Below are 24,221 nucleotides of genomic sequence, written 5' to 3' on the forward strand. Positions count from 1 at the left end.
TATTGAAGTTGATATAGTTTTTTATTACCTCAGCCAAAAGTTACAGATGTGGAAAGCATTTTATACCATACATTTGGGTGGGTTGAAAACAAGTAGCCTCCTATTTCCTGAAGGTCAAGCAAAGTTTCGGTGACTCAAAATGTCCAAAGTTTCAGAAAAATCAAATAGAACAAATGACCTTAACTACTTAGTAGTGATGTAGCACACACAAGGCCCTTTCTAAAGTCGCTCTGTGATTTAGAAAGATTTTCATTTCCCATATAAGGGGTGTTTTTTTTTTCAATATATAGAACTTTAAGCAATAAAACAACGATGGATTATTCGATTGACATGAATTTTATTTATCCGAAAGATAATCTTGTGGCATTACATTTTAAACATGATTTCTGGCACATGACCGCCACGGCTGACGCGGATGTAGTCCACTCTGGACGTCCAATTTTCGATGACTTTTTCCAACATTTGTGGCCGTATATCGGCAATAACACGGCGAATGTTGTCTTCCAAAGTCCAAAAGTCAAGCGTTTGTGGCTTATCCGCATAGACCAATGACTTTACATAGCCCCACAGAAAGTAGTCTAGCGGTGTTAAATCACAAGATCTTGGAGGCCAATTCACAGGTCCAAAACGTGAAATTAGGAGGTCACCAAATGTGTCTTTCAATAAATCGATTGTGGCACGAGCTGTGTAACATGTTGAGCCGTCTTGTTGAAACCACATCTCCTGGACATCATGGTTATTCAATTCAGGAATGAAAGAGTTAGTAATCATAGCTCTATACCGATCACCATTGACTGTAACGTTCTGGCCATCATCGTTTTTGAAGAAGTACGGACCAATGATTCCACCAGCCCATAAAGCGCACCAAACAGTCAGTTTTTCTGGATGTAAAGGTGTTTCGACATACACTTGAGGATTAGCTTCGCTCCATTCAACCAGAAGTGCGCTTTATCGTTAAACAAAATTCGCTTATGAAAATCGGGAACAACGGCAACCTTGTCTTGGGCCCATTCGACGAATCTACGCCTTAGTTGATGACCGTCTGATGAATTGCCAAACCACGCTGAGAATAAATCACTTGACAGCTCGGTCGCCATTTTGAACAGTAATGCCAACTTAAAGTTCTATACATTGAAAAAAAACACCCATTAGCAAAGCAGAAATAAGGTTTGCGTAAATTCTAATGACCAAAATTAAGTAGAATCAAGACAACAAACTAGTCATAATCCAGGAATTATCGCACCTTAAGTTGTGGTTTAGCATACACAAGACCCCTCATAAAACCAGTCGGAAAGATTTCCAGTTAGCTCCACATGTAAAAGAAGTATTATGATTACAAAACTATAGATAGTTCAGGCGAGCAAATCGCGAAAATTCTGTGGTAGCTGATTTTGGGAAGGGTACGCCACATGTGTTGAATTCCACTATTACAATTTCTTGAACTTCTCCAAGCGTAGTTTCCTGATCCAAAAGTAGTAGTAGTAATAGCAACCAGAGCAGAAATAAGGTCCAGGTAAATTATAATGATGAGCGCAGATGCTTATTTCCTATCAAACTTTAAATTTCATTGGATAGTTTTTTTTTTCTAAACTTTCGGGTTTGTACAATGTGTAAACGTTTCTCTAATTTTATCTTAAATGTGGAATGCTTTTAATCCGATGGGTCTTATTTTGTCATCTTTACGTATCGCAACTATGCGTCACTTTTGAACATAGCGTACGTCACCTTTTTTACTTATATATTCGACTCAAGCCTGTCCATTTCCAAGCCGCCAAGACCAAATTCACTCTTGAGATTGACCAACTGCCATTGAAACCTGTTGATAAATACTTACCATAAAGTTATTAGATAATAAAAAATATGGAATCCAAACTTATTGATGATCTATCAGCGATCATTTGGGTTGTTGGATGCCGGAAGGTCATTGGTTAAAACTAGATTTCAAATCTCGCGCATGCGTATGCCAAATGGGCCCTCTCAATTTTTTTTTCATAATTGCTTAAAAAGCCAAAGCCAAAGTCTCTATATTCTTAGTAGCTTACCAATATTTTAACAGGATGTAAATTATACTTAAATTAAACATGAATTCTAGTCGGGTTTTCTCAAAGTCTCCACATATTAATGGACACCCTGTATTGTTAGCAGTTTGTTCGTATATCTAGTCTTGTATCATTAAAAGTGACAAGTGACCTAATGTGGCAGTTTTAAATTCAACAAGAATTTATACGGGTGTTATTTTAAACCTCCAATATCTCAAAAAGTAAGAAAAATTTAAATATAAGCTAAATTACAAACTTACCTTATTTTTTATCCTAGAATTGATATCCGAATAAAAATATACGGTGTTCCATTTGAAAATCTTGAGATTTTGTTAATTGAATTCGCCAAAACGGCAACACCTATTTAGGAGACCCAAAACTGATTGAGTAGTACATCATCTCCTTAGTCTGTGGTTAAATCAAATATGAAAAAAAACACATAACCTCAATTTCTGCCTAAACTATGCAAAATTCGAATAGGAATTTGTTAAGAAAGTGACCTTTTTTTTTCGATATATACAGAGTGTTCCATGTACCATGTAACTAAAACTTGACAAAAAGGAGGATGAAAATCAATATTTAAAGAGTTGTTAGTTCATCCTCCTGGTGAAAAGATAATAACGAAAAAATATACAGCATATGCATGGTAGCCATAATAGATATGATTTTAAGTTTGTTAAAATTGTGGAAGGTCGCTTAGTGTCATGTTAATAATTCCTGTTAAATTGATAGGGAGATAACATTTGAAGCTGCTCCAATTTGTGATATAAAGGCTGATGACGACGGATGCTATAGATAAATCTTAAAGAACATTGTTGGACACGCTGAATTCTGTCTAAGTAGACCTTATCCAAGCCTCAAACTTGAAGTAACTATGCACGAGAAAATCTGTTAATGTCAGTAGCATTTTCTAAGTATTCGATACAAAACGTGGAAGAAGTTTTTATAGATTATAGACGCGTTGAATACATTTGTTAACACGAGTTTTAACTTAAGTTGAATCGAAAAATAAACCCAAATTGCGACATGATCAAGTTTCATGAATTAATTGATCTAGTAACATCCTCGTTTAATTGAGGCATATCAATTTCATTCTCGTTAAAAGCAATATAAAGTTGTATGTCGTTCGCATATAGATGGAATCGGGCATGAGTGCAACGGCAATACAGTAAAAAATTGACAGAAGTAGCTCAAAAATCGTGATAATAGTTTTTTAAACAGACAATTAAGCGAGAAATATTAAAATAACATATTTAAAGTTCCCTATTTTATAACCATAGATTTTGAACATTTTATTTTTGCTGACAAGATAGGCAAATGACGCTTATGTTCTTTTAACGTTTCACATTAGAGAGGAGGGATCTTTCAGAGACAAAATTTAGGTTAGTTTTTTTTTTTGAATTTTGCACTTGCATCCAAGAAGTCATCAGATCATTTATTAGACAACCACCATGCTTTAAGAAGGATCTAAAGAAATAATGCCGATGTACTTTTTGAAAGTAACCATTTAATATCTGGCGGAGCCATTTTTCAACGATCCCTATCGACTGTTGGCTAACAATCGTGACTGTAGAGAATACAGTTATCGGTATAATTTTCTCATCAATTACTACCAAAAACTTAAATTCTTCAATCAATCTTGATCGATGGATCTTATCGAATAAAACCGTATAAATATGAGACCATGCAATCACTTAAGTATTTTTGAAGAGAACATAATAACGAAAGAATGAAATACTATTTTGCCTGTTTGCAGCTTATTTGCATTTTCTACCAGGGTTTTGGTGATCAGCATGTTTACCAATCGGGTAAGTTTGGCGGTAAACTTTGTCATTTTTCACTATCTTTTTGATTGCAGAGGTTTTGAAACAGCAAGAATATTCCTCGGCACTAGAGAAGGTCATTAATACAACGTTAAATGCGGCTTTCAAAATTTTGCCGGATCCCATACATTACGATAATGTGCACCTCGGATCTACAGTCAAGTCACCATTAATAGGGTACGTCAAGTAATTTCTAAGTCTCGGAAAGATTCATATCATTTTGACACCCATCGCACCGATTTTGTTGCCAATTCATGATCTCTAATCGACATTCACTATGTAAGCGCTACAAAAAATCAAAAATGACCAAGAACAAGCATCGAAATCAATTCAATCAATCGTTCTGATTGACGTTATGATCCATGAAAGGAAATCAGCATAGCAGCAGACGCTTTTAACTCATACCAATTATAAGGTTGGCCATTCATTTCTATGGTCTGTACATTTTGCTCTTTCCAGGATTCGTGAAATATCTGCTCTGAGAAATAAAATGCAATAAACAAATTTGTAGGTTATCTTGGCCTTTTGGGCCATTTCTATCGTTCATGACCAATCGAATGGATTTTTTCATGAGGATTTACCGTTTTTATGTTTTTTTAACAGAAAATTTTCAATTCTGCTTTAAACGAGATTAATAATTATTATTAATAATAAATAATAACAAATAAATAAAACATCACCACAGATCTTAAGCAAAACTTTGAAAATGGTCCCACTAAATGTAAAAAATGTTTCCACGAGTCGTCTTACCAGAAATATATTATTTCATTTTTGATGTCTTAGAACATTTCATGGCAAGTTTTAGTTTTAAAATATATAAAGTTACTTTTAACACTGCGTCTTACTATAATCATTTTTAACTGGTGTGGTAAACGGAAATTAAAAAAAGCTGCGTTGGAAATTGATATCGTTGATGATATGTGTGACTGTCCAAAATTCAGCAGCAATTATATCGTTTTATAGTTGGAAAATGGTGTTTCAAATAAAACACTCTGTATATTATTGCGTAGCCGGATGCAGGTTTAAATTCGGCATCGATTGGCTGCGATTTTCTTTACGTTTATGTATCGCACAGGCACTTGGTTTATATTTCATTTTCATTTGACATGTTTCATTGTCAACACATTTCAAATTATATTAAAATCAGTTAGCAAGGATTTTAGAGGTAGAGGCATAGTCTGAGAACACAGAATTTTGCAGTCTGGTCTTTTTAACTGTTTATTTATTTATGGTTTAATCAATTTACAAAAACTTTTACATTCATTAAAGGCAAAGAGACAGCAGTGTAACAACTAGATACCAGAACAAAAAGTAACAATAACAATAAATATAATTAAGTGGCAGCACTCAAACGGAACACATCAGAACGAAATGAGCGGAGGCTGCCGACAAAAGGATCAAGCTTTAAACAGTTGCACGCTTTCAGCATTCTAGTAAGAGGTGAATAAATTCCATAATTTGCGCGATGGTAAGGTATGTGGAACATTGGGTTATCACAGCTTCTGTAATATGCGTTAAATTGTATGCTGTGTAAAAGAGCTGGACAATAATACCAACCATTCAGAATCTTAAAGAGAAAACTAAATCACTCTGAGATCTTCTGGTTTGAAGAGTATCAATATTGAAGGCCTTAGCTATTATACTGAAGTTGATCTGATACCCATTATAGGTATTGATATGCGCCTTTGAAGACAAAGATCTTAAAAATACTTTCTGAACGGCTTCGATGTTATCTATATGGCAGGCATAATATGGAGACCATACCACAGATGCATACTCCAGTCTAGAGCGAACCAAAGAGATATAAAGATGTTTAAGACAATGTGGAGTAAGTTGGCCACTATTGCGAACAACAAACCCAAGGACTCGCATAGTTTAGTTTAGAATCGAAGCAAACACCCAAGTTTTTAATAGTAGTGACGGCCTCGATCTAGACTCCATCAATGCTATATTGATTGTGAACCATACTCAACGAACGACTAAAGCTAATACTACAGCATTTCTTTACACTGAACGAGAGGCTATTAATCTTAGACCACATGTCCACGTCTCTCTCAAGCAGCAAAACATCCTCGCGCGATCCAACCCCCCTGAATATCTTCAAATCATCCGCAAACCAAAGACACTGCCATTCCGAAACTACACTAACAATATCATTTATAAACAAGTTAAAAAGGATGAGTCCAGTGTGAGAACCTTGGGGGACTCCCGAAAAAATATCAATTTTACCTGAGACATAATTATTAATACGAACCAACTGAATACGACCAGACAGAAAACACTCAATCTATTGCAAAGGCCCAGCCCACAGGCCCATAGCTCTAAACTTAGAGACAAGATGCACATGTTGTGGAAACAGGGTTTCACATTATTTATGAACTTTGAACCACGAGCTTCGAGTACTACCACTAAAAAACCTGGCGCAATATCTCATAACTATAACAAACATATTTTGGAACGAATCCATGTCAGTCATCTTTGTGGTAAAACAAAGGGCATTCGACAATTGTTAAAATATTTGCAAACACATTTTAAACAACTTTAACAAAGTTTTCAAACAAACGTTATCTATGCTACAGATAGAAATATTCGGTAATTTCATTCTTCCGTTTAGTATCGGTACTACCGAGGAAATATACATCCATGGGTTATTTATTTTGCTGTGTGATTTTATGTTGTAGACGTGATTGATCTGGCATTGATTAACCTGTGATCGCTGTAAGATTAAGCGATTAGACTTAGAATCAGGCAAACAAAATTTAATTAAAATAAATTTAATCAAACAGATTTTTACACCTGGGACGTCATTAAAGCAAAGTACTATAAATATCATGATGAAATAGGTGGTAATTTTATTCAGTGTAAATTTTGCAATAATAATTTTCGAAATATAAATAATAAACGTAAATAAAATAATTTCAGAATGCTAGTGAGTGGAATCACTAAGTACCAGAAAAATTAGCTTAACAGATATAATCATAGTTGAGAGACGACGATGGTCGTGCCATGGTACAGATATAAATTTTTTAAGTACTTTAAATCAAGATCATTAAAATACGCTGTCCATCAGTCGCAATTATCCATTGTTTTATTTTGCAATTAAAATGTACACTTAGGGTGCATTATATTTTTAAGGCCACAGGCCACTCTCCTGAAAGTCTTCTAAAAGTCGTCTAAAGTCGTTGTCCGAAACTCCAGCCCAGCCAAGGTTGCCGTATGGTGGGTGCGTTCTTATTAAGGGCGTATACACGGTTTTTAATTGTTGGATTTTTAAGAATTCTCGTAACTAGTAAAATTTAGACAGTCACCTCCTAGTTTATAAACTACATTAGCGATGTGTGTATCCCATCTAAGCAAGTCGTCTATAGTATTACCGCGATATTGTATAGAATACGTTTCAGGAATAGTAATATTATCTTTGACTATTCAGTTACCCAAATTTGACTTTTATATGATGAGATATTCATGTAGTTGATTTCGTCAAAATTTGGAGTTAGTTTGTGCTGTTGGTACCAGTTGTTGTGAATTACGATATCCTTTTCGAAGTTTAAGTTTTAGTAGCCCCGTATCATTTGCATAAATAATTATGATACTGTTTGATTTTAGTTGTAACACACCATTTATATATAACGTAAATAAAATTGAGACAAGAACGCTGCCCCACGGCACGCCATACTGAATCACTTTCGGATAACTACGTTTTTAATATTGACGCACTGTTCTCTCCGATAAATATTTTTTTCGTAAATTAAAAATGTTTCCTTTAAAGCCGTATCTTCGTCATTTTTTTAAGTAATAATTCCTTTGGCAAACGGTCCCGTTGAAGCCTCTTATTTATTATAAGAGTGAGAGGTCCTAATATTTCATGAGAAAATTAAGTTCTAGTATACATTTCCATAGCAATATTTCCGTTATTTAAATTAATTATATGTTCCCAATTTTTTTTGGCAAGTAATTTTTTAAGGCTGTGTAGTTTATATATTATATTTCCGTTTGGGCATCATTACTTTAGTTAATTTTTGACCTTAAAGACATAATAACGGTAATAGGATAGTCATTTATCACATGACATTCAAATACAAATGATTTTATATTATAAATTGGTTAAGGCTTTCGCGGCCCGTTGATAAGCTATTATCTTGGTTCGGGTTTAAAGGCCGTCGTCGATTGGAATTACTTCCTAACGTTTCGCTAGCACGAGTGGCGAGCTTCTTCAGAGGTCCTTCCATCTCCGATGTTGGACGTAGACTACGACGACGGCCTTTAAACCCGAACCAAGATAATAGATTTTATATTGTTTAAATCATTCATATCAAGTACCAGTTCTTGGACGGGGGCAACTTCGTTAACGTAAGAATTAAATTTAAATTGAGCTAGAACGTGATTATATTCTTCTACAACGTCAGAGCTACCTAAACAAACAAGTTAATATCCCAAAAAAAAAATTAAAACTGAATTTATTGCTATGTTAAACAAATGAGTTGGCAAAGCTGACGTCCTTAGAAAACAGCACAATTAGCTAAATAACCTTTATAACAATAGAGTCTAAATAATGACGATATATTGAATCTTCTACAAATACCAACATGATGAAATTTAGACATAATAAATCTGGATGTATTTCTTATTCCACCAAAAAAAAAATTAACAGTTTCGTCGTTAGCGAATAGAAAGAGCAACCAAAATCAATTCAATGGGTAAGCAACCAAAATCAATTCAATGGGTAACACAGCACGAAATTTCATCATGATTGTATCACAAAAGATTATAGCTTTTGAAATGTAGTCAAAAGTCAACAACAAAATACTTTGATTAATGGCGTCCCAGGTGTGATTAAATATATTCCAAAATTTTGCTTGCATAATCTATCTCTAATCGCTTAATCTCTGAGGGATTATCGTCCAGACTGATCAAATAAGTAGATCCCAACGATAGATCAATCACTTCTACAACGTAGATTCCTAACCTTAACGTCAGACTGTGAATAAAGTAACCAAATATCCCACCGACGTATATGTTCATGATGGCATCGGTACTAAACAGAACAGTAAATTTACTGTAGTAAGAAAATCTGAAATTTCGAGCTTAACAAAAATATTTTTAAATATAACGTAGTCCAGACAAACGCACGTAGTTTGATTCCAATGATATTTATCAGAGACCTTTCTTCCATGTACTAAAGATGATAGAAGAAAGTGTTGTGGAGCCAGTGGAATATCGTTCATAGGATTTCTATATGATTTGGATGCTACAAATTTTACAAACTTGAATTCATTCGAGACGTTGTAAATATATAGCGTATTTTTTTTAACTTACTTAAAACATTCCACTTAGACTAAAAATAACTTAATATTTATCATACAAAAAAGATTTTTGAGGAGATATTTTAATTAATTTAAAAAAACATTATTAAAAAAAGACTGCACCCCGGAAACTTTTTTCATAAAATGATGTGAGGAATCCGCCACCTCAATAATTTCGGTGTCCTTTTAGAACATTCATAACCATCATTCAAGCTCAAAAACACTGATTTTCACATAATGTCAACTATTGATCATTTAAAATGAAATCAAAACAGCAACATTTTTAGTTGCAGTAAGCAGTGTTAAAAATAACGTTACATTTTTGAAATATACCGAGCTAACGAAAAATAAAATAATACACTTCCGATAAAATGACCCCTAAAAGCAACGAATATTTCATTTTTTTCATTTACTCGAGCGAATTTTAAATTTTGATGGTTTTTTAAAATGTGTATTACCGTTTTCACCTTTACCTGGGGTGCAACTCTCTGAAAAGGGGACCTGTTTTCTTAAAGTATTATAATGCAGAATTATTGAAAAATTACTGCTAAATAAAAGAGAGAATTGTAAATTTTGGTGGTTTTTTAAAATGTGTATTACCTAATCTCGTTTTCATCGTTACCTGGGGTGCAACTCTCCTTGAATGAAAAGGAAACCTGTTTTCTTAAAGCATTATAATGCAGAATCATTGAAAAATTACTGCTATATAAATTTTTTTCTCAAAAAGGGCAAGATTACAACCTATTTTTTTTTATGTTTAATACTTATTTACATTCGTACTACTAAATTAATATCTCTATACATAAAGACCCTGCTTATGCTGATAATACAGAATTTATTTAAAACGCGAAGAAAAAATATCGAGATTTGAAATGCTCACTATCCAAAACTAACCAATAAGACCAACGACAACCAATATGGCCGCTGACAGTTCTTTAATTCTCCGAGTTTTACATGAAATGTAGCATTTTACACTAGTATTTTTGGCAAAATATTCCCAGATCTCGTTTTGGAAAGCGAATTGTGTGTGGAGGTCGCTGTTTAGACAGCAAATGGCGTATTCCCATCTCTACGACAATTTTTACCGTACTAGGTCCATAAATTATCTATAGCTATATAGACTCGCTTTCACCTTCTTAGCTGTTTTGGGCTCATTAAGACAAATAATACTCAGCTCCGTTAAATTTCGTTTGGGAAACACATGTCGCGTGCACTTCACAGGGGATCCGCCGACATCACTGATATCACCATTTCCGGACAACGGTCTCTGGTAGCAACCAGTATCAACCTGAATTCCAGGACAATGATAGCGGAAATCACACTAGTTCTTCAAGAATTACGGATCACATCAAATTACAGAAGTCTTGCGCGATTGCTGACGCTGCCTGTGTGGGGACGAGGTAACTCTAGGTACATTATACAAGATTATTATTCGTGGAAAATTGATTCCCATTTTCATTTCAGCGTAACATTGAAAAATCTGAACATTAATCTTTTGGGAAAAGCGAATTTTGATATAAGGAATGGGTTTTACCTGTCAGAGAGCACACTTGCCTACGAAATTGAAGACTTTAAGGTATGATTGAATTTCTTCTTTAATAAATATAAGATTCAACCCAATTGTCCTCCTCCTTCTTGATGAAGTAGTGGCGTCCTCAATTTTGGCTTCCACGATTAGCTGCAGTTGTTAATGCCGCATTATGTGTTCACCTTGAATAAGGCCAAAAGCGTTCTTCTCAGAACTTCTTCATTGATTGTTCTATTGATGAAGCTGATTCGCAACATGCCTTTTTCCCTCTTTGTCTTTCGCATGCCTACAGATGACAAAGCATTTCTTCTTTCAGCTGTTGAGACGAAGTATCCTAGTATTATTTTGTTGAAGACCTTGTAGTTTTAAAGTTGATTAGTTTGTCGTTGTTAAAAACGTCAGAAATATATTCACAAAATTTCCTAGAAGTAGTTTGGATGCTAGTATCCTCCTGTAGCACCCCCAAATGCCGTTTCCACATTTTCCAGATGTTTTTCTTCCGCCATCAAACTAGAAATTAAGTTGAATAAGTTGCTCTTCCCATCAACATAAAATCACTGTCACTGAACAGTTCTCCGGCAATGTCTTGCACAATGAAAACTTCTACTGGGCCATCTCGAGTATCACTTAGATCGTAGTAATTTTTGTGTCCATTTACCTTGGGTTACTGATATGACATTACTGATGATTCCAAGAATTGACATTATTCAGGTTACTTAATGTAACCTTATATCAGTTGTGGTTTGTAATCCGCCAAATAGTGCAGGAATGATTTCTCTTGTCTCAAAATATCAAATTTGATCCCAACGGCAAAATTCTGTGCAATCATAACAAGCGGGGATTTTATCAGCGAATAGAATTTTGGAATCAGTGCATGTTCAGTGCAATGTGACTCTGATATACAATTAAACATGTGCTTATCAAAATCAGTTGTAGAATCAATGTACACTTCCAGAATGGGGGCAAATTCTTCTGATTATTCGCAAGATTTGGTTCTGACTGTTAGTGCTCATGATTTGTAGCTCTATGAATACATTGAAATGGAATTCAATTTAGGCGCCTTCCAGTATCCATATGTGGCCTGCCACAGTCGACAAATGTTGAGTATACTAGTAACCAAACTACGTATATCATATTTAAAATTATGGTAAAGAAAACACTTCAACACTTTACACTTAATATCTTGAAGAATTTTTCCGTTGAGATTTATCCCCGTTTTCACGTTATGTTTGGTAAGCCCAAAAACCACGATTGTTGATCTAAAACTTCACTCTAAGACAAAGATGAACAGCTGGTTCATCAGTAATTGCAGAAGTTCTTCCGATTCGGCCACGGGAGTATCGTCGTACCTTATGATATTGATGGTTATGCCGTTAACCTATGCTATTTCTAGTTGGATGATGAACTTCTTTCTCTTCATTAATGTGCCACAGAATATATTTTGTTACACATCAAAGGCGCATATATTTTAATTTACTTTTAGGTTGATATAAACGGACTTTACAACAGTAAGTTGATCAGCAAACTGACCAGCAAGATTTTAAGTCGGGTTTCTTTGAAAATCATCAACAGCGAATTGATACAGGACGTGCTGAATGAATTTATTGCGAGTTTGTTGGAAGGCATTTTAAGAAATGTGGCTTTTGCAAACGAAGCTGTCGGACTTGAAGACGTGCCATTTAACGATATAGATAATAACATTGTGCCAATTTAGTAAACAAAAATAAAAACTTGTGATTGTATTATTTTTTTAATTCTTTTGAAACACTCTTGAATTTTAACTAGGGCGAGTTTGCCGGGTAATTGAGGAAATTGAAAAATTTTAAACATTATTTACATATTCTTTAACACCTTCAGCCATTAAATCAAAAATCAAAAATTCGGTAACAAAGGGCGCGGAAACTTTCAAAAGTTTCGTTTTGCCACCTGGGTCTAAACAGTGTTTGGTGTAGTGTAAAAGTAATGAAGTTCCACAGAGTATTGACATTATTAACAACACATTTACTAACAATACACTATTTCGATGAGTTTAGATTTAAGTTTATGGTATTTCTCTACAAATCAAGATATATTTATTTTTCTACTTATACTTACTGCTGTGTTTCGATAAAACCAATTCTTATGGAGATAAAAAGCATCAGTAGTGAGTGAGTGTACTTGGGACCAAGAACGTGAACCTGTTTTTTAATTCAACAATGGAGGATGCCTTACGTCAAAGGATAAGGCCGGTGTGCGCGTACACTAGGGAGGAACATCTGATAAAAATTGCTGAATGTTAAAAATCAATATATTGAAAGAATTACACAGGCTTATGCGAAAGGGTCCACTCGAAATTTAAACCTATATATACACAAAATAACTTAGTATAAATAGAGAAATTTTATATATCTATTAAATTTATCGCCTGAAAGAAAATCACATGTATAAAATCTAGTAGCTATTAGGAAAACGTAATTTTATATTTACAAATGCGAAGCGATTAATTATTTAATTGCTATTATATTACAAGAAAAGCGAATTAATTAGAGAAAACTTTTATAAAAGTGCAAAAAAATTAAATTTAATTGGAATTTATGAAACGTCAATAATACGGGATGGACCTATGAGAAGCATCAACTGTGTTTTTGACCGAGAATCAAAAAATTAAATATACAACATAATAATTCTCTTGTTTTCCTTTACAATCTCTAGTCTGTCAATTCAAATTAACGATGTTCACGCAATAACCATTAGATAAAGGATTGATTACACACGATTGATCACACAAGGATTGATTACACAATTAAGCAAGCCACGTATTTAAGTTGAGGAAGCAACGCATTTAGCAGATACTTCTAATAGGTCAAATATATTAATGGTATGTTAACTACAGAGGCTTAATAAATATTGATTAATAATGTAGCCCTCAAACGCTGCAAATTTTCAATTTTCAATAGAAATTTTCAGAAAAGAAAGATTTTGGTACAACCTACTGTAGGCCATATATTTTTTCCCCTTGTTGTAAATATCGCAAAGTAGGAAATCTTCGAATATGCGTGTTAAAGATGTCTCTGAAGGTCTTCTCCTTTTTTACATACACCTCTTCTACAACGATCGCAATACATGAACATAGGAAAAATGAATAATTTTTTATGTTAGGATACTGAAAGCAACAAACAATTACAGAATTTTTTTTTCGTAATACCATTTAAGTTTGTAATAGGAAAAAAAAGGGGTTTGGTTCCTTTTACAAAGTCATTGCATGAAAATGGTTTCCGAGACATGAAACGTCACAGTCATTAAAGAATCACGTGGTACTTACAAATCAAGACTGTATTCAACCGACAAAATGTACCATATTTTTCACAATTGTAAGGGAAATGCAGACAATGGGAGTCAGTTTTGAGCCATTCTCGTCAAATTTTTAGAGCGGATAAATAAGAAGGTAAGTCCAAAAATAATAAATACTTCTTTATGTCCTTGTAATGTGTAATCGTCGTAGCACTTCAGCGTACAATTCAACAGTCAAATTATTATAATAACCTATAAAGTTGCGGCGCGCGATTAAATGTGAAGTGCGGCAACGGGGGATATTTGCGATCCCCGCTTAAAAAGTGGGGTAGACGGGCGGAAGATGTGTCCGGCAATTGTTATTGATTCTTTTGAAAAGTGTAGTGTTGTAGTGTCTTTCAGTAAAAGTTTGGTAGTTTTCAAATTATGTGCCTTATTTACGGCCGTAGAACCCACGACACACTCTCAAAGGACCGAGAGCACTTCAAAGCCGTGTCAGGATTTTTTTTTGTCTTTTTGACGATGTGTGTTATCGGATTCGAGTGATCCCGACTACCTACATAGTGATCCCCATTGCTCACACTACCTTATCTTAGTAAAATAGTATTATTGTTTATTTGTAAATGCTGAAAGTTCGCCATAGAACGACTAATAAAGCTAACTGGACCACAGACGACTTGGAAAAGGCTAGAAAACATATTAATGAACAGAATTATTCTATAAGAAAAGCCGCGAAGACCATGAATATTCCATTTGCCGGTCTTCACAAGGTCTTCATAGGTTTGAAATACTATTTTCACTCCTGAGATGGAAAATGAGTTAGCGGACACAATCAAGAACAAACACAATTTTAATGCAAAGTCAAGATTGGATGTTCGAATTTGGTTTCAGGGATTTATTACCCGAAATTACGAGCTGCTGGAAGAACTACTGCTGGAAAATACAAATTTTTACCAAAAAACAAAAACAATGTGGAAAGATATTAGCTGCAACGGAACAAAAGAGAGTAGGGATCATAACTAGTTGGGAAAGGAGTAAGAATATCACTATGCTTTGCGCTATGAGTGTGTTTATTTTCTCCAAAAAGAGGATAACCCCGACTCTCGAAAAGGCTGGGCCAACACAACTAACCAATACTATTAGTCTTGGATATATGCTATCTCTTCCACCCCATACATCCTATTGCATGCAGCCACTAGATGTGTCATTTTTTGATTCATTCAAAGCTGCATATAGAAAACAATGCGATTTATTCATGAAGAGACAATTTTCACAAAGAATAATACTCTATGATATTGCTTCGCTGGTGCGAACAGCATTCTCTAATGTTGCCTCCATTAGTAAGGCCGAAGCTGGATTCAAAGCAACAGGCATATTTCCTATGAACCCCAATATTTTTTCCGACAAAGCAGAAATCCTACAATCTGAACCAATTGTTCAAGATTATGTTGACTCTATTTCAGAATCGACGTCTGCCGGAGCTGTTGTCTCCGTATCATCCCTAACAGCTCCTACTGAATTAGAACAAAATATTCCAAACGCATTCCGTCCCACTACTTCTGAACCAGCGACTGCATCGTTGTTTAGATTTTACATATCATCAACATCTAAGGATCTGCCAAGTGTTCAAAATTTCATTCATTTGCCTAAGAATGCCACTGCTGTCAAGACAAGACAAGGAAGAAAAAAAAACAGCACACAACGGTTTTAACATCACTCTAGATGAAAAGGAAAATAAAAAGACCAAAGCTGTGAGAAAGAAGGTCCGTCGTGAGAAAGTTAATAAAATTCTGCAGGACTTTAATGACAACACATCAGGTGCGAATACGGATCAGTTATGCCAGGATGACGGAAATGAAGATGCAAACAACTTGTGTCTTGTATGTGGTGAATTTGGATGAAACAATGAAACATGGTACCGTTGCACTTCTTGTGGGCTCTGGGCTCATGCCGACTGTAGCCAATGGGATTCTGTGAACAATTATGTGTGCGATATGTGTTGATCGGCATTACCAACCGGGGTTGACAATCAAGATCAAACGTATTTTTTTCATTTCTTTTATTGTACCCTAATTAATAAACCACGAGTGATTAAAGTTGGTCTCAATGAATAGTTAAGTAAGTAAAGCTTATAAAAAGAACAGGAATAAATACTTGATTCATATATTTTCTTTTTTTTTTTCATTCTCGCTTAAGTGATTCCCATTACCTACATTTACCCTAATCTGTTATATTGGTGATGCGTAGCATCGGCCATTTTGGTTGGTAACCCTCAACATTTGGGATCCAAAGAAACCAATATCCTATATAAGCTTTAAACGGTGTTTTTCTTTTTTTTTGGATTTTGATGGTTTTCACTGAAATACTCTCAACTCGTAATTAAAAATCACAAAAAAAAAACTGAAATAACCATATAAACAATAAAATATTTGGTTAGAAATGTGAGAAACTTCATTAAAAGGCAAGTGAACTAAACAAAGAGAGAAAATATAGCGCCACATTTGGATATCAACATGGAACAGTAAAAGTGCTGATTTTTCTCTCAACATACTTTGTTTCTTTTATATTTAGACTAAAGAGTCATTGCTAATGGATACGTTTTCAGTCAAATAAGATTTCGCAAAAATAATAATTGACATTAAGTTAAATTAATATGTTACTAGCCTTTAATACCTTAATAGCAAATATTATGCTGTTCACTTAACTTTGTATGAACTACTTGGGAATTAATTCAAATGCTGGATGTTTAGGGGTACACGCATTATTTACAATTATCAACGCAGTACTGTCACGTCTCTATTAAAAAAAAAACATTAGGATCTATTTAAGAGTTTGAAACTAATGGAAAATTATCTGTTATCATTAAGTTAAAAAATATGTTACTAGCTTTAACACATTTCCAAATATTTTTTTCATGTACGTCCAATCCGTCTATTGTTATGTTGTGCCAATTTCCTTCATATTGATTATACCTACTTGAGAATCGAAGCAAAAACTGGGAGATCTTAAGTAAAGCAGTTCAGCAATAATAATTTTTCAAAGATTTATGTATTATCCTGTAAAGAGTGAAAACACTAGGGTCTGTGTATGTGTTTAAAAGTTAAGGAAAATTAACGTTAATCGTTAAGTCAATTACTAGCCTTTACAGGTATGTGTAATCTCTCTGCTGTTACGCTGTTTGATATTTACGGGTATAGGTGTTGTTCCAAGGCTGGTCACTAAGCTATGAGAGCACCAACTGTAGAGATCGCAATAAAACAATATGGTTCTTGCGTAGGTGTTGGAAAATTATCAGAAACCAATTTTTACCATTAAATCAAATTAACATATTCCAAATATAACTTTCAATGCCCAATTTTTGTGGTTATGCTATTCCAACTCACTTTCAATTCACTATACATTGTCGAGAATCAAATCAAAAACTCAAAGAGTTGTTAAGTAAAGCAGTACTGCAGTAAAGCTTTTATTTTTCTGAATTCACATTTGGACTTTTTTACTAGTTTTCTAGTATATATATATATATATATATATATATATATATATATATATATATATATATATATATATATATATATATATATATATATATATATATATATATATATATATATATATATATATATATATATATATATATATATATATATATATATATATATATATATATATATATATATATATATATATATATATATATATATATATATATATATATATATATATATATATATATATATATATATATATCGTTCCCAAGCGTTTCACTATGAAGCACGAAAAACGACAAATTAACGCGAAAAACCGCCACATGCGCATCACTGCATCGCAACTCTCCCTGAATGGCAGTAACTTCATTGTTGCTTCAAATAAAAACAAACGTTTCGGTCACACTTACAGACTACAGCGCGGGGCCGGTGTTGTCGTCGGAAATGTGGAGGCGGTCCTCCTCGATCCTGTGCAAATTCTCCAAAGTGGACGCCATCATTCGAAGATTATCCACGCCGGTTAGCAGTTGCCTTAAAAAGAAGTGTTGTTTGAGGGGGGCGACGGATCGGGCCGAGTACCGGTCGAAATACCTCAAAGATTGTTCCGCAGTGGAGGCGGCGGTTCTTAAATCTTGGGCGAGACGATAAGATGGCATTTCTCTGGGTGCGCTAAAGTAATCTCGGCTCGAGCCGCTCGAGCATTCGCCATTTTTTAAAGCGTGATTTTCCGATTTCAATTTAACTATTTCGGACTAAAAAAAACAAAAAACAAATTCACGGTATCAACTTCACGCTTTAACTATCGATTTACTTACCCTTAAATCTTTTATTTCTTGTCGCAACTTTGTTGCTACGTTCTCGGCCGCAGCGGCTCTTCTCTGAAAAATTTGACTAATACATAAAAAATACCAAAAACTCTTACTGGTTACTTCGATAGAAAATTATTCACATGAAAAGGGCTAGCTGATTTGTTGTGTTGTATACGATCCAGATAGTGTACAAACTATGTAAGAATTATAGTGTAAGTATAAAACACAAGAAATGAAATGTAATTAACTGATGCTTTTGCTTAACTTACAAACTCCACACTTCATATTCACTAACTCCGTAGTCAGTATGTAAACTAACCAAATTCCTGTCTGTGGTTAATTTATTAGAAAAGTGAGGTCATATTTAGTTTGGGTGTTGTTATTGTTTACTGTCGTGCCTTTTTATGAATCTGGCGGGAAAATGATAAATCAATTGCAACAATTTGAAGTTTACTAGCAAAAGTCACAAAATTGGTAACCCTACGGCTAACATATTTAGTAGAAATGGAATTTTTAACTGTGGTCGCTAAATGACATCCAGCTGCACCGTGCTGCCTAACTGTTGTATTTAGTTGATTTGATCGGGAAATATCCGCTTAATTTTTCTATTTTTGAAACCGACGCAAAAAAAAAACAGTTTAAAAGACTCTTTGCGAGTTTTTGTTGCTATAGCAAAAATTTATAAATATCTACAAATGGAACCTAATTCCCAAATCCACAACGCAAAGAATAAAATAATAGAAACGAAATTTTTATTCCGAAAAAACTTAAAGGGACAAGATCTAAGAAACCATAATTGAATATTTGGCAACAAGGGACGAAAAGTTTCATAAACTTTGCGACGAGAGTCAAGTAGTTAACCTACCTCATCTGAATATGTTAATTATCTGCCCATCTCTATCATTATAATCATATGTAATTATTATTGTATGTATTTACTCTTCTAATAATCCACCAACAAAGTCGACTTTCTATTAGTTATTTACAATTAGTGTCACCGTAATTTAGGAACCATTAGAGTTGTGCAGCTTTTAAAAATTAAAATATGGAAAATTCTCATGGCAATTTATCTGAAGTTTACAATATAAGATATAAGTTGTATACACTGTTTAATGATCCCTGAGGTTGCCAATTTACATTCTTTTGTTAGTTTTCTTTTTACTATTATGTTCTACCTATATTGAACTTTATTTTTACCCAAGAATTATTTTACCATCCTGAACTAAATTAACCAAACAGGTGTGTCTAGTTTACATACTCAACGAGTTAGTTATGTATTAGTAGACCGATTAACTTATCCAAATACTGTGGCTAGTTTGTGAGCAAGCTCAAAACTCTCGTTACTTTGTATACTTTTCTTGTGGTTTGTACTTTCGCTGTAAATGTTTGTTCGTTTGTAAGCTACCTGAACGGTATTATTTATTATATTCCATATCACAGAACTACCCATCCCACCATATCTCACTCGTTTTGATATGAAATGTTTCACCCGTTATCATCTGGTTTTGTTTTCAAAATTTATTTTGTTGTGTTCATTTTCTTATTATATTTAACTTACAAAGATCGAAGTTTATTCGAAGTTATTATTGTTTGCATGGAAGTTATATAAGTAAATTTTGTGTATATGTATAAAATTACCCAAACCTTTCGTAAATAGTTCTTTGCCATCACAAATGATTTTTTTTACCTTTATGAGGTTCTATATTTCAATTAAGTTTTAAAATCATTTTTGTTACTCAAGTGAAAAAAAGCTTAAAGTTATCAAAATTACAAAAGAAAACATACGCCAACGGGACTTTCGGACTTTTTTCCGAATTTAAAATATTTGTTGTGGTTTCTATAAAACAAGGTCCAACTAGGTTAGGTAACAAGAGAGAGACGATTTTATTTTCGAAAAACAAAATATTTTGTTGAGTTAGCACCATTCCTTGCATTAAAGAATAAAAAATTAAATAAAAAGACACCAACGACCAAACAGCTACCTGAAATTGAAAACAAACCCCGCCTAACTGTTAACTGTGACATCATGGGGCAATTACAGAATGCCGATGAGCTTACTTTGGGTTATTTAACTATATCTAACCTCGTCTAACTACGACCAGTAGGCTAAATATAATATAAAAATACTATAATAAAAAAAAAATGTTAATTGAACAAATTATCAACTTGGTATCAGTGTGAGGTCCAGATTCACTCGTCAAACTATGAAATTTAATCAAGTTGAATCTACCTGACTTTAAATTATTCCTAATAAAATCTTTTCTAGAATTTTGTCATTACATAATGAATTATGTTTGGGAAACAATTAAAACTCTTAACAGTGAGGTTGCAAATCAAGTCATTTACAAGGTAAAAATATCAAGTTGGATAGTACCAAATAGAAAATTCCTACTTTTGGATTGCAAATTAATAAAAACACTCACATTGCTCCTTTCCAAATTCTCTTCGACGCTTTCTAAAGCGGCCGCTACCTCCCGGGCGTCCCTTTCCGCCCTCGTTCTAGTTGCAGCCAACTCGTTGTGAAGATTAAAACATTGGCGGGTTTGTTCGGCCAACTGTCGACGTAGAGTCTCTAAGTCACCACATTCGTTGACCTCATGTCCGTTCGTAACTGTTGAATTTAGTGGCGATCCGTCACTACTAGGGCAAACTGCTCCGTCCGCGAGAAAGTCGGGCAGACTGCTTGCATTATTCACCTTTAAATAAATTTAAATATTTTCCCTGTCAATAAGTAAAAAGGTTTTCCACTAAATTCCAAAAATATGGTTACTTTTGACAGTTGCGAAGCAAAACCCACAACACACATACTATAAAGGCAATCCACAGTATAGCAACTGAATACTTGATACACTTTGATATACTCAGTGACTGCAGTGGTATGTCCACAAGTCCCATTGACTTATTCACATTAATTTTACAATTTTTACACATATGATGAAGAAGGGTACTTGAAATTTCAATTTATTCTGTTTATGTGCAACAAATTTTTAATTTATAAAATGTATTTATATAAAAAAAACTGTAGCTGACATTTTTGCACCTATATTTGCTATGACTTTTAGCAAATTAGAATTTATATAAATTTTTATTGCATTAAAAACTTCTTATTTAATGTAAACCTAAAAAATTATCTGACACTTGTTAAAAAATACCCTGCACAATAATTTTTTACTTGTCCTTTACTAATTTATCAAGCAAATTTAGGCCAACATTATCCCTAATATTCAATTTTTACTAATATTCAAGACCTTAACATCTATAAATACCTCTGCCACTATAGGTATATTTCTAGACTGTCCAGATCCATTGTTTAAAGGAAGATCCAAAGGAAAGGTGCCACCTAGAGGCAAACCGGGTAAATCGAGAGGAATGTGACCTCCAACTTCTTGAACTGGACTATGATTCCTTTGAATGAGGTCTCCATTTCTTGGGCCAATTGAACAATGTGCTAACTCAGGTAAATCTAAACTGCATGAAGAAGTGACTGGTGTTGCACCTGCAAATAATAATTCACTACATCAAGTAAATCTTCTCAAAACAGGAACCGAGAATGATCAAAAGCACTTTTTGATTTGTGTCCACATTTAAAAATACATACCTAGCAAACATTGTTCAACAACAAGATGATCCTGAACAAAGTCTGGCAAGGCCGATGAGTATTCTGGCAATTTTCTAGAGTGATTAGGTTCATAAATGTCAGAGTTGTTGTGCGATCGATTATCCCTATACACACTAGACCGAGAAGTTGGAAAACTTGATCCACCTCTCAAAAAGTGTTTAAAAGAGAAGGGATTGTCTTCTTTTTTGGATGCATCGGATACTACAGCAAATACATTAATACTTCTTTAGCAGCACTCTTCTATAAACATCAACTTTTACCTGAAGACGCTTGAAATCCTAACCTGCCGTTATCAGGATTATGGACTAAGTCATCTCCTAAATCTAATTGTAGAGGTCTAGGTAGATGATTATTTTCATCTGGATCTGAGTCACTATCACTTTTGCTCTGTGAAGAATTTGCTGCCATCTCCAGTCTCAAAATCCCTTATCCATATTTGAATTATATCTCTTTAAAACACTTGGCGGCATTAGCATTCGTTAGTTATCTAGACCGCAACAACTATTTCCATTCTTATTCTTCGTCCGAAAAATTCAGAAATAGTTCATAATATAAAGGGAACTGACAAATTGATTACAACGTTTATTTTTACCAAAAAAACACACAGTATACTTCACGGAATATTAAGGAAATTCCAGTTCATCATAGAAGTCTTAACAAATCTTTCTTCTTCTTCTTTTTTTTTTAAATAGGGAATAACTATAAGTACTCGCCCATTACCAACTTTTTCAACGATAGTACTATTTGGCTTTTACTTAAATTTTGCTTAATAGCACTGTCTTCATTATCTCACATCTCCATCTCGAAGAACGTTAAAATAGGAAGGAGATGGTTACATCGACGATTAATTTCGTCAAGTCAAACTTGAATTGTACATTCTTAAGCAAGATTCGAAAAAAGATTTCCTTACACTTCCCGTTTCTTCAACTTTTTCGGCAACTACTTGTGATTTACATTATTCGGCGAACCTTTTCTAACGCCACATAGCTACTGTAGATACAGAATCCCCGCCTAATGCTGATGGTACAGGCGGTTATGAGGTAACTATAAAAACAATTTTGAGAAGACTCTTTCGAAATCTCGTTTATAATCATCTTAATGACCTTGCGGCATAACAACCAACATGGCTGCTGACAGATCGTCACCAGATTGTTAAGATAGACATATATCTGTGGCGATGTCACAAAACGAAATAAGTGAAGGAAAACAATATCAATCAATCGCACCTTTTCAATACAATCAATAATGGTTAGTGCTTCAGTCTCTGCCGCTACACTGCTGTCATTTAATGAAAATTGTTTTTTAAATTGTTAGTTAAGATAGGAAACATTATCGTGTATGAGAAAGGTCCATATCCCATCATATCCAGTTCATGAAAATGGATTGAATATCCTATTTAAAATAAATGGATATTTTAGAGTAGGTAATAATATAATAATAAGTTTATTAATAAATAAAAATAAATAAGGAATTTTTCTTCTTGTTTTTGTTGGCCCAAAAATGGCCAAAAATATTCATTAATTACTTAAAATCAAGTAAAGATACATCTTAAAATAGCACATATACTTCAAAAGTTTACTTAAAAAATAGTTAATTAGTTGTTGAATAATTCTTCTGATATCTTCTTCTACATCCATATCTTGCAAAAAAAAATCCTTTTTATTCTTATTTCTTACTTTATTTTATTTTATATTTTTTCTTTATTGGGCTAATGGTAATTAAAAACAACAAAATTCTTAGTACAACCTTAACGCTGCAAATTAAAAAATATATTAGATGTGATGTAATGAGATGGGAAACATGTGTTTTTCACCTGTAATGTCGCATTAAATTTTAAAAACAATCTCGGTGCCAGATTAAAAATATATACAATTTAATAATACTTGTTTTTTGATCCATCCTAAATAAGTGAAAGTATTTTTGTCTTGCAGCTTCTTCTATATTGACGGCTGGTAGATTAATTTTCTTCACCATTCTACAAAGCTAGTTCCATTAAGAAAGTTTTAACTACCCTTACTTTATTTTCTTGTGTGTGTTTATTGATATGAGTCTTACTAGCCACGAATACAGCGATAGAATAACATACGAAGAAATGTATGACCGACCATTGGCTAGTGCCAGTCTCGACTTGAAGTTGAGATAAATAATTAATTAATGGTGACCAAAACTTTGAGGATCCGAATAACATTACCCCATAAAACAATGGACTGTTTGTCAGGACTGCTGTGGGATTGCAGTTTTAGGTTTTCTGCTTGATTTTAGAATTCTTTTCTATCCGTATTTCCTTATTAAGTTTTTGAAAATCAAACAAACTGAGTTATATTTATTCATCATTTATTTCGAAC

At 33.7% G+C, this 24,221-nt stretch overlaps 2 protein-coding genes across 3 annotated transcripts in view; one reads left to right on the forward strand and one right to left on the reverse strand.

The window, feature by feature from the left end:
- LOC132707353 (protein phosphatase 1 regulatory subunit 16A) overlaps nt 1-12,428 on the forward strand; it is a 64,867-nt gene extending 52,439 nt beyond the window's left edge. For both annotated transcript variants that reach the window (XM_060679174.1, XM_060679175.1), the window contains exons 9-13: nt 3,796-3,847; nt 3,898-4,039; nt 10,387-10,575; nt 10,630-10,741; nt 12,177-12,428. In XM_060679174.1, coding sequence (XP_060535157.1) covers nt 3,796-3,847; nt 3,898-4,039; nt 10,387-10,575; nt 10,630-10,741; nt 12,177-12,407 — 726 coding nt within the window. In that variant the 3' untranslated portion in view covers nt 12,408-12,428. The remainder of the gene's footprint in view (nt 1-3,795; nt 3,848-3,897; nt 4,040-10,386; nt 10,576-10,629; nt 10,742-12,176) is intronic.
- A 534-nt stretch (nt 12,429-12,962) lies between these two features.
- LOC132707479 (uncharacterized) lies at nt 12,963-22,484 on the reverse strand. Its single transcript, XM_060679349.1, has 8 exons — nt 22,137-22,484; nt 21,856-22,077; nt 21,524-21,753; nt 20,681-20,953; nt 18,264-18,326; nt 18,040-18,200; nt 17,859-17,979; nt 12,963-13,777 (listed from the first exon to the last, which is right to left on the reverse strand). The coding sequence occupies exons 1-7, from the start codon at nt 22,282-22,284 to the stop codon at nt 17,862-17,864; spliced, it is 1,215 nt and encodes a 404-aa protein (XP_060535332.1). The 5' UTR covers nt 22,285-22,484; the 3' UTR covers nt 12,963-13,777; nt 17,859-17,861.
- Nucleotides 22,485-24,221: the final 1,737 nt, after the last annotated feature.

Source organism: Cylas formicarius, unplaced genomic scaffold (genome assembly GCF_029955315.1).
Source record: "Cylas formicarius isolate icCylForm1 unplaced genomic scaffold, icCylForm1.1 PGA_scaffold_9__14_contigs__length_23061073, whole genome shotgun sequence".
Taxonomy (NCBI): Eukaryota; Metazoa; Arthropoda; class Insecta; order Coleoptera; family Brentidae; genus Cylas; species Cylas formicarius.

What these genes read in the sequence shown, in the direction of transcription:
- LOC132707479 (XM_060679349.1), bottom strand. Translation starts at nt 22,284, where the DNA reads ATGGCAGCAAATTCTTCACAGAGCAAAAGTGATAGTGACTCAGATCCA. An exon ending in ATATACCTATAGTGGCAGAG is followed by an intron (nt 20,954 to 21,523) that starts GTATTTATAGAT and finishes ATTTATTTAAAG; the next exon opens with GTGAATAATGCAAGCAGTCT. An exon ending in AAGAAATAAAAGATTTAAGG is followed by an intron (nt 18,201 to 18,263) that starts GTAAGTAAATCG and finishes TGTTTTTTTTAG; the next exon opens with TCCGAAATAGTTAAATTGAA.